Consider the following 10711-nt stretch of genomic DNA (forward strand, 5'->3'; position numbering starts at 1 on the left):
CACTAGCTGGGGTGACTTCCCCAAGTGTCCCTGTCGGTAAACTGTGGTGTCAGCCCCCACCCGCTGAGGTGAGCAGCAAGGGTACATGGGAAGTGCGTAGAGAAGGTGGCAAGGTGCCTGCATGTAGTAGGTGCTCAATAAATGGGGCCTTTTATCACCCCTTTCTTCCAGTGGTTCAGAAACAGTGCCCGGGCAGGTGTTCCAGGCCGCCTGTCTTACCCGAATTCTGCTGGACCACCCAGGTGGCTGGGGCTCGGGCCTGGGCCAAAAAAAACCGCCACCCCCGCCCGAGGGCCAGCCCACAGCCTCCCTCCGCCCAGGACGGGAAGGGCCCGTACTGAGCCAGGGCAGCCTGGCTCTGCTGGTCCTGTGTCTCCTGGTCCAGGACACAGTGAGCAATCAGCAAACATCTGCGGAGTGGACCAGGGGCCCTCCCTGCCCCAGAGCTGCCCGGTCCCGCCCTGCACCCGCACACCCTTTCCAGCCAGCCCCGCGATCCTGCTGGGAGGCAGGCAAGCTCCCCAGGGACCATCCTGGTGGAACATGGGGGCACCTGCTGAGACAGCCCCGCCCCCCTGCTCCAGGCCCCACCCCTGTCCCAGCACCCCCACCCTCCAGGCCCTGCCCTCCGCCCCACGCACCTCTGGCTCCCGCTGGAAGATGACAACCCGGCCACCCTTGTCGCCCGTGGCCAGCAGCTCTCCCGTGTGGTTGAACTCGACAGTGGAGATGACATCGGCTGGTGGGGGGGGGGAGACAGGAAGGCGAGGCTCATTAGGACCCAGTCCCATGCTGTTCAACACAACTGGGCCCACCTCACCCCACCCAGAGGCCCTGCACCCCCAAGAGGGGCCCCACCAGGCAGCAGGAGCCTGAGGGGTGGGGAGACACCTGCCCCCTCCTCCCTGCTGGCCAAAGGGCAGAGACCTGTTCACTCCGGCTCCTTCCTGCCTCCTGCCTCCTGCTCCTCCCCTCCTGCCTCCTGCCTCCTGCTCCTCCCAGAAGCAGTTTGAGGGTTCCCTCCTGTGCCCGCCAGGTGAATGGGATGCAAACCTGACACTCACTAGCCCAATTCTGGGGGCCACTGAGACCAACTATACCCCTTCCCGCCCCCCACTGAGCTCCCCTGGATGGGACCCCTGTGACCCTCACATTCCTGGTGGGGACTCCTAGGCACAGAGGATCTACTTCCAACAACCACCTCCCGGGCCACACCCTCCACTCTGTTCCCCCACAGCTTCCCGGGCGATGGGCCACCTGAGTCATGGGTGTCTCTGCTCAAAACCCTCCACTGGTCCCCACACCGAATCCTGATCCTCATCCCTCCAACCCCCCTCCTCTGCGCAGCCCCCACTCTCGGTGATGGCAGCTCCGACCTCTGCTGGCCCGGCCTGACTCTCTCTCTCTCCCCCTCGAGACCTCCGTCCCCCTCCCCCTCATCCACTGGCTCAGTCTTCATGCCCAATTCCACCCCCTTCTCTGCCTGTCCCCTGTGCAGGCCTACAGCTGCCTCCCCGGGCTCCCCTGGCCCCGCCCTGCCCGGCTGGGCTAGCCTCAGCAGGGAGGGCAGCGAGAGGGGCCCGCACCACAGCCTCCAACAACCCCCATCATGTCAGAGGAAAGCTAAGGTCTGGGAGCCTGAAGCGGTTTGTGACCTGCGTCCCCGAGGCAGCCCACATCAGGAGCCAATCTCCCCCCTCCTGCCCCTGCGGGAACCCAGCATTGCCGCCCCCGCCCTGACCCTGGGCTGGGCCCTGGGATTGGCTTAGGCCTGCAGGACACCAGCAGACAGGCCACCAAGCTGGGCCTGGGCCACCGCCCGGAGAAGGACCTGCCCGGAGAAGGGCCTGCCCGGAGAAGGACCTGCCCAGAGAAGGACCTGCCCAGAGAAGGACCTGCCCAGAGAAGGACCTGCCCAGATGGCCTGAGCCCATTGGTCCCGGGGGTGGGGCGGGGGCAGGAGGAGGAGGACAGGAGACGAGTGTGTGAGCCCCAGCCAAGCGCCCAGGCAGGGCCCCAGCCCAACAAGCCCCGATCAGCAGAATCAGCATATACGTGATGGCAAATAGTCAGTGTTGAATGCCGGGGAGCGCCCTGTTTTTAACTCGGTAAAGAGTAACGGACGCCCTCTCTCCCAGCCCCACCTCCCTCCACCCCCCACTCCTGACAGCTCCACTCCCACGTGGGCTCCCTCTGGTCTCCACAGCTGCTCTCAGCCTGGAGGGCTTTCCCCGCTGTTAGTCAATAACGCGTTTCTCTTGTCCAGTGGCCGTCAGAGGCCCCGAGACGCAGGTAACGCCCGCTTTGGCGGGAAAGGAACCAGGAGGAAGAGGCGTTTCGGGAGCAGATGACACGCGACGGATGCATCGGTCAAGAGGAACACACCCTGCACTCAACTTACACAGACAACACAGGGAGCAGCTCCTGGGAAGTGCGCACGGAGGTGGGCGTGGGGTGCAGTCAGGCCCTGGTGCTGGCACTGCCCCCTTCCCTACCCCCCCCACCCCCCCATGGGGAAGCCCGGCCTTGCCCAGGGACACGGAGAGCCACACGCAGGGCCACAGCCCAGCAGCACTGGGTCCCTGACGTGGCCCTGGTTCCTGCTACTTCCTATCAGCACCCCTAAGGGGGAAAGAGCGGGGAATCGAGTTGTGTATAAAACGTTCTTCATTATATCGACCAGTGATCACAGCCACGCCAACAGCACACACACTGGCAGAGACAGCCTGGCGGAGATCTCCATCCTGTCCGCAGAGGTGCCTTAAGGTGATTGGATTGAGATATTTTTAAATTCTCTTCCTTTAATTCCCTTCTCTCCCTACTTCTCTGTCTCCTAGATTTCCTGTAATGAATACATATTTTAATAGCTCTACTGAGGTGCAATGGATACGCAAAAACACATGTATTTTACGTATATGGTGTGATGAGTGCGGACATATGCATCATCTATATTATGTTTACGGTGGAGAAATAACCATGCTATTAAGTTAGAGTGGCAGTGTAACCAAGGGTACCCAGAGCCAACGTGGGCCATAAATGCTGGGCGGTTACCACAGCAACGGACACTAAACATCTGCAGGCAATTTACAACATGTACGTCAGCTTCATATCCGCCACCCCCTGTGCCCCCGGCCCTGCAGGAGGTGTGACTGTGAGTCCTGCTGGCAGAGCCTCCTGCGCCGTTCGCGGGCCAGGCGGCCGTCCTGGGCTGGACCTGGGCTCCAGGGCCGTGGCTGCGCGGCCAGGGGCTGGTCACACCCCTTCTTGAGGCTCAGTGGTGCCATCTGAACAGGGGATAGTTGCATGTGCCCAGGATGAGGAGCTCCAGGGAACAATGGAGGCGAGGACTTTGGGAGGAAGAACCTTGGAGCGTGGTGGTGGTTGTTCCGCGGCGGTGCTGGCTGAGAAGGGAACGGGCACATCACAGCACCTGCCACGCACAGCACGGCCACCCCACCCCGCTCTGCCGGGGGGGGGGGGCTGTTCCCCAGCGTTAGAGGTGGGAAGGGTGCACGCTCCCCCACCCCCACGCACGAGGTGCCTCGCGGATGCTGCGCTGACCAGAGCGCCACCTTCGCGGGCCACCAGGCAGCTCTGATCACCATTCAGGTCTCCGCTGCCCCGGGGGAGCCGCCAAGTCCTGCACGCCAGCATCTATTCCTTTGTGTGTATCACAGCATCTCCTGTGGGGCCTGGGACAGCCCTGGGGATGGGGACAGCGTGAGGCCGAGAGAGGGCAGGCCTGACCCGGCAGACTCCGGCCCAGGCCCAGCAGCACCATCCGCAGGGAGTGCGGCCCGAGACCGAGTTTCCTTGCCTGTAAATTAGGTCTCGTGCGGACTGTGGTGAGGACAGGGCTGCATGCAGGACAGGATGCACAAATGGGGCTCCCCGAACCCCAGCTCCCACAGAGGCGCCCTCAGGCGGGGTCAGGACAGCAGAGGGAGGAGCCCAGAGAACCGGGACTGTGGGACGCGCTGGACCAGGACAGGGCATAGTAACAGCCGACCCTGGGTCCTCCCTGGACACCGACCGTGCAGCGCGGCCTCAGCAGGTTTTAGCATCTTCCCTGTAGATGCGGCCTCCCCACTGTCTAATGCTACACGATCCCGTCACCCCAAGAAACCCTGCGCCCCAGCGGTCACTGCCCCCTCCCGGCCACCGCGGACGTGCCTCTCTTGGACGTTTCATGTGATGGGAATCCTACGACCTGTGGCCTGTGCCGGCCTCTCCCTCGGCCTCAGGCTCTCAGGTTTGCTTTACGGCTGATGACACTCCCCTGGGGTCGCATGCTTTTACAGACAGGCCTGCTCCCTTCAGGCAGAAACCCAGGCCCCAGAAGAGGGGGGGCGGGGGAGGGAGCCTGGGAAAGGCCCTGGATCCCTGACCACGCTTGGCCCACATCTGCCAGCGGAGGGGCCAGAGCAAGTGGGGGCCAGCGCTGCCCCCTCGGTGGGTGCCTCAGGGCCAGGGCTGGGGCTGCCAGCTCCTCCCTGCCAGGCCAGACGGCCCCTGCAGAGTGGCTGTTGGCCTGGCCGGCACAGAGGCAGATGGGCCTGGGGGCAGGAGTCCGGGCAGCTGGGGGTCGGCCTGTGGTCAGCAGGACCCGGTCAGGCTGCCGGCCTGTTTCTAGGCCATGTCGGATGGTGCTCACGGCAGCAGTGACGCCCAGATGGGGTCCAGCACAGCCCTCCAGGCGCCACCCCTCACTCAGACCCCTGTGGGCCCTCCAGGTGGTCAGTGGCCCGAGGCCAGAGCTACAGGGTCGGGCCTGGACCGAGGAGACCCCTGCTCCCGCCTCTCCTTGCAGCACAAGCTCCTGAAAGCCCCGAGGCAGCGCCCGGCCTCTCTCCTGCAGCCGGAGGTCCCAGGGCCCCGCCCCAACCCCCGGATCAGAATCACTGGTGCCTGGAACCTGCATTTGACAAGGTCCCCGGGCGCTGAGGTCTGGGAGCCACTGGGAAGCGCTGACCAGGCTGTGATGGGAGACCCCACTTCAAAAGCCGCCCGATTCTCAGCAGGTTACAGACGTGCCTGAGCCTGCTCGCCCGTCCCTAAAGGGATGTGAGGATTTCACGAGGCAACAGATATCTAAGTACCCGGCAACGAACACCTGCCTGGAAAGTGTTAGTACGGTCAGTACCAGGTTGTTCTCATGATGCACCCAAACCAAGTCCCAGAACCGTGGGATACGGAGAGGAAGGGGAAGGGCAAGAATCACTAACCAGACGAAGACAGAGAGGGGCTGAGATGTGGTGAACTTGCATCCGGGTCCTGACTCGAATCCCACCCTCTCCTGCTCTCATTTCACCCCCGAGCCTCAGTTTCCCTCCGTGTGTGATGGCGACAGGAACTGCCCAGGCCGGAGGGCTCTGCCAACTGTCAAGCGCTGTCCCCAGCCAGCGTGAGGAGCCGCCGTGGAGAGGGACATGGGGCCGTGTCCGGGCAGCTGGCCTCGCTGGCTCCTCCTCCCGCCCTGCCTCCTGCAGGCGCGGCCTCTGCCCAGGCAGGCGAGTGGGGCCAAATGGCCAGCTGACAGACAAGACACCTTCGGGCCGCATCACATCAGCGTGCCCATCCGAGCCCTGGCCAAGCCCGTGTCGGCTCCAGGCGCAGGGGAGACGCGGCTCAGGCATGAGCGGGTGCTGAGGTCATGGTTGGCAAAGTCGGCCAAGCCCGCTGCCACCTCTCCCGCCCCCGCCCGGCCCAGGCTTTGTTACGGCTCTCCTGGAAGGCTGGCCGCCTTCTCCCGGCCCAGTCGCTCCCGTGGCCAGAGGGACTTTCCCGAAACTGCCACATCCTCACCGTGACCATGATCCTCCCTAAAGCCTGTGGCTCCCCCTCCCCCTCCACCCTCGCTGCCAACACAACCCTCCCCTTAGCCAGCCCAGATGTTTTACATTTTCCTGAATGGGACCATTTATCCATTCAGTAGTATTTACTGAGCACCTACTGGGTGCCAGACCCTGTACGAGGCACTGAGCATTCAGAGGTGGCCGGGGGGAGCCCTCCAGACTAAGCGAGCTCTGCGTGCTGTAAACACAGCCAGGCTCCTGCCCTCCCCCCGCCTCAGGGAGAGGTCCCGGATCCCCGCCTCTGGGGGGCAGGGAGGGAGGAGGGCAGGGGTGACAGGGGCTGCAGGCAGTGTCAGGACCTGCACAAGAGGAGCTGGAACAGCAGTGACAGCCCCAACATCAGGGACACCCCAAGGTGGCCGAGGGGAGGGTGTGGGCTGGGAGGCGGATGGGCAGGGCCCCTCCCGCTCCGGGTGGCAGCTCCACCTCCCACCTCGGTAGGCTCCATCCCCTCACCTGTCAGGTCCCTCATGGTCGGGACTGAAAGGGGAGCTGCGGGTAGAGGCCTGGCCCGGGGCCCACCCAGCTGCCTGGGCTCCCCTCTCCAGTGCTCCCAGCTGCCTGGGCCAGGACACCAGGCCGTGAACAAGGAGTGGCCGGGAGATGTTCCCGTCCTGGCTGCACACCAGTTGCCCTGGCAGGACCTGGGCCCGGCACGGGGCGGGGGGAGGGGGGACTCGCTCACTGAGGACTCACCACGGCCAGGCACCCAGGCACCGGCTAGAGGCCTCGCCCACAGGGTGCTCCACCCTCCCAGCCGCCCTGGGAGTGCGAGGCAGTTTGCCGTTTCCACGTAGGGAAACCGAGGCCCCAAAGGTGCTTGTCCTCGTGCTGGGAGCTTCCACGCCGGTTGGACCCCAAGGCCGTGCTCCTGGCACTGTGGGCGCGGCTGGGCGGGCCCATGTCCCTTCACTGCGAGACGGCCACGCACCTCCAGGGGGAGTCCAGCGCGCCTCCCGCCCGGGGCCCTGCGCCCCGGCCACACAAGCCCTCTTCCCACCCAGGACCCCTGCTCCCAGATGAAGATGAGCACACCGCCCGGCCAGCGTGGCTCAGTGGTTGAGTGTTGACCTATGCACCAGGAGGTCATGGTTCGATTCCCCGTCAGGGCACATGCCTGGGTTGCAGGCTGGGTCCCCAGTAGGGAGCGTGCAGGAGGCAGCTGATCGATGGTTCTCTCTCATCACTGATGTTTCTGTCTCTCCCTCCCTCTCCCTTCCTCTCTGAGATCAATGAAAACCTATTTTTAAAAATGAGCACAGGAGGTGCCCTCAGGCAGGGCCGCCAGCTGGGGTTCCCAGGCTCCTTCCTGGTTTTTTCCTGGAGACACAGACCTCCAGCCCAAGTGCATTACCCTGCCGAGCAGATGACACTGTCAGGAGGGGTGGGACAGTGTGGGGACCACTCACACCCCAGCCTCACACCCTGGTGGGGGCCTTCAGGGCTGGCATGCCTCGCCTGCCCTTCCAGAAAGCCTGATGGGTGGCGACTGCCTCCACCTCCTGGCCTGGGCCCACGGGAGGGCGTCGGCCACAGTGGACGCCGGGGCCCAGGCTGGGCAGGTGCGAATGGCTGGTTTCCGGAGGAGCCTTGGACTGTGCCCTCACCTCACGTGTCCTTTACATCCCCGCACGCGTGTCCCTGGGAGGTGCCAGGTGCACTGGCTGTGACGGCGACCGTCGTGACTCCAGGACTGCGTGTAGGATGAAGAAGATGTGGAGACCGAGGGGGGGACCAAAGTGTGGGCAGCAGCACGGGGCTCCACACAATGCAAAGCCCTAAACTCCGGAGCATCCTGGCCCAGGAGCCGACGAGCTGGGCCTGAGGTCTCTGCTCCGCTCTGCACAACCCGTGGGCCTGGCAGCCAAGTGGCTCCAGGGGCCACGACCATGGAGTGGGGGCCACAGGTCAGCTCCCAAGTGCCTGGCCGTGAGCTCGGGGGTCAAGCCACCACCAGTCCTGGCTCTGGGAGGCCCTGAACAAGCCCCTGAGGAGGACCCACCGGTCAAGGGCATGCGTGTCCCCTTGCCCTCCTGACCGACAACACCTTTCAGGCCAGCTGGTAGACCAGGAGGCGGAGGAGCCGGTGAGCCGAGGCCAGAAGGAGTCACGGGGCTAATGAGAGCTGTCGGAGAACTGCAATTACCGAGCCTGGTGGGAAGCGGCCACAGCTCCCGCAGCTGCGGGAGTCCCTCCACCAGGATGCCCCTCGCTCAGCGTGCCCGGCATGAGAGAGAGGGGGGCCCAGGGCGGCTCTGTGCCCCTTAAAGGGGCAGATGGGTCCCCTGCGGGTCGGAGCCCGGGCGACAGAAGCTCAGGGAGCCGGCACCAGGGCCTGGTTTGAAGGCTAGAATGACAGGAACGGCTCCGTCCTCCTCCTCGGCTCCCGCCCCTCCCTGTGCTTTATTGATATTTTTTTAAAAGATGGAAACAGGGGCTGAGCGAGGTGGGGAGGGCCAGCTCCCTGGAGCCCTCACTGTCCTCTCTGAGCTCAGAACCCCTTCCTCTGGTGAACGTTTAGTCCTGGGGGTTAAACACGCTACACTCCGCCGTTCCGCCCATCAGAGCGGGAGTCAGGCCCGCTCCCACCCAGGCCACCACCATGCCATCCGAGTTGGCTCTGGCCGCTCAGGGTCTGGGTGTGGTTATCTGTAAAGTGGGCGGTGGTGGCTGCGTGGGGGAACCAGAAACTCTGCAACTGCACGACTTCCCAGCACACCCCGGGGCCGAGCTGCCGTGTGAAAGACGGGACTCGCGCATTCTTTAGTATAAGGATATCCCAATGTTATGTGGCCCATACTTATCTAGGGGGAAAAATTGTTTTCTGAAATCAAATTTAATTTGGGCGAACTGTCTTTTTGTTTGCAAAACCTGAGGACCCTATCAGGGCCACAGACTGTTCTAGAGAGACTAAGCAGTAATCCCAGCAGGGTGGAGGCGGGGAGAGGTACGCAGGGGGGCGGGGAGGATGGGCCTTCTCAGAATCTCTCTGGGTCAGGGCCCTCTATCTGAGAATCACTGAGCCGGGAAAAGCAGATCCCACAATTTCCGAGTGGTACCTGCAGCTCTTGGGGCTCAGCCACAGTTGTATCTGTCTCCTCATTTCACAGATGAGGAAACCGAGAAGGATGAAAGGAATTTCCCTGAGGTCACAGAGCTCCCGAGAGGAGCTGGGTCCGGTGACCCCGAGCCTGCTTTCCTTCCCCCTCTGTGGGCCCAGCACAGCGCTGGAACCTGGCTCTTAGCAGACACTCAACAGCTGAACAAACGAATGAATGAATGAATGAATGAATACGTAAATGAACAAGTGAATGGGGGATGAAGGAATACGTGAATGCCACCGTGAGGACACGCCTTCTCTTTGAACTCAGCGCAGAAGGAGAATCCCCAGTTTAATGATGGGAAGGGATCCCAAGGGCCAGCCCACAGCAGGACGCAAACACTTTCATTACTGTTTATGGCTTCCGGGCTCATTAGCAAATCCCAGGGCCCCTGGGGGCGGTTAGGTGGGGGAGGGGGGCCTGCCGTGACATAGGGGAGGGCCCAGGTCTGGGAGGCAGCCCGCCTGGAATCCAGATGCTGACATGACAACATCAAGAAAACCTCATTTGCAAACCCGAATTAGTGCCATCCTGATGGTCATAGAGAAGAGGAATGGGCGCATAAAGCCGCCGTGAACAAGCACGGCCGTGGCCATGGCGTCGCCGTGGAGCCCGGAGAACTCGTAAAGGCGGGTTGCTGTCCCCCCGCCCCATTGGGTGACTTACGGACTCGGCTCCATTCTTTGTTTTGTATCCCGACAGGGGAGTCTCTCCCCTTAGTTTATCTCTCGTCCTCCTTATTAATAACAGGCAGGTGATGCTCATATAAATACATAATCACAGCCATGACCATCCCGATGAGGAAAGCCGGCATGTTTCAGTGCGGTGCGGAGCCGGCCCTTTCCGGCGCACATTACCGGCACACATTACCGGCACTACCGTGTTCAATTTTGAACAGCTTAAGACAGTGATGGCGAACCTATGACACGAGTGTCAGAGGTGACACGCTAACTCATTTTTTTGGTTGATTTTTCTTTGTCAAATGGCATTTAAATATATAAAATAAATATCAAAAATATAAATCTTGTTTTACTATGGTTGAAATATCAAAAAATTTCTATATGTGACACGGCACCAGAGTTAAGTTAGGGTTTTTCAAAATGCTGACACGCTGAGCTCAAAAGGTTCGCCATCACTGGCTTAAGACGGTCTTGCCTTCCTGCTGTCTTTCCTTCTGCTTCCCCGAGTGCATCTGACACACTTGTTTATCACGTGAACCCACGTCCACTCCTGGAGTGGCCAACGTGACCCAACCCTGGCCGGCGTGGACCAGGCTTCCCGTGACGCTGAGAAACGATGCTGGGTGTCGCTGTGCCTTTCAAAGCCCGCTCTTGTTGTGTGCACTTCGTGCCTGAGAAAAATAAACCGTCTCATCCTCCTCGCTTCTTCATTCCTACTGTCAAAGCACCCGCGCTTCACTGAGGTGGGCTGAAGGGTGGCCCTGCAGGAGATGTGTCCACTGTCCAATCCCCAGAACCGACCTTATTTGGGAAAAGGCTCTTTGCAGATGCAATAAAGGCGAGGATCTCGAGATGCTATCACCCTGGTTATCCAAATGGACCCTGAATCCAGTGACAAGTATCTTCAGAAGGGACACACAGAGGAGAGGCACACTGAGGAGGAGGCAATGTGACAAGGGAGGCAGAAATTGGAGTGATGCGGCCATAAGCCAAGGAATGCCGGCAGCCTTGAGACGCTGGAAGAAGCAAGGATGGATTTTCCCCAGGATGGGGGCGGGGGGGGCTCCAGAGGGGA

General features: G+C 61.8%; 1 protein-coding gene across 1 annotated transcript in view; it reads right to left on the reverse strand.

The window, feature by feature from the left end:
- LOC102436453 (serine/threonine-protein phosphatase 2A 55 kDa regulatory subunit B gamma isoform-like) overlaps positions 1-6327 on the reverse strand; it is a 13804-nt gene extending 7477 nt beyond the window's left edge. Inside the window, exons 1-2 of the mRNA XM_023748950.1 lie at positions 6312-6327; positions 642-739 (exon numbers count right to left, since the gene is read on the reverse strand). Coding sequence (XP_023604718.1) covers positions 642-739; positions 6312-6327 — 114 coding nt within the window. The remainder of the gene's footprint in view (positions 1-641; positions 740-6311) is intronic.
- Between the last annotated feature and the right edge of the window lie 4384 nt (positions 6328-10711).

This window comes from Myotis lucifugus, unplaced genomic scaffold (genome assembly GCF_000147115.1).
Source record: "Myotis lucifugus unplaced genomic scaffold, Myoluc2.0 scaffold_2142, whole genome shotgun sequence".
In the NCBI taxonomy this organism is placed as follows: Eukaryota; Metazoa; Chordata; class Mammalia; order Chiroptera; family Vespertilionidae; genus Myotis; species Myotis lucifugus.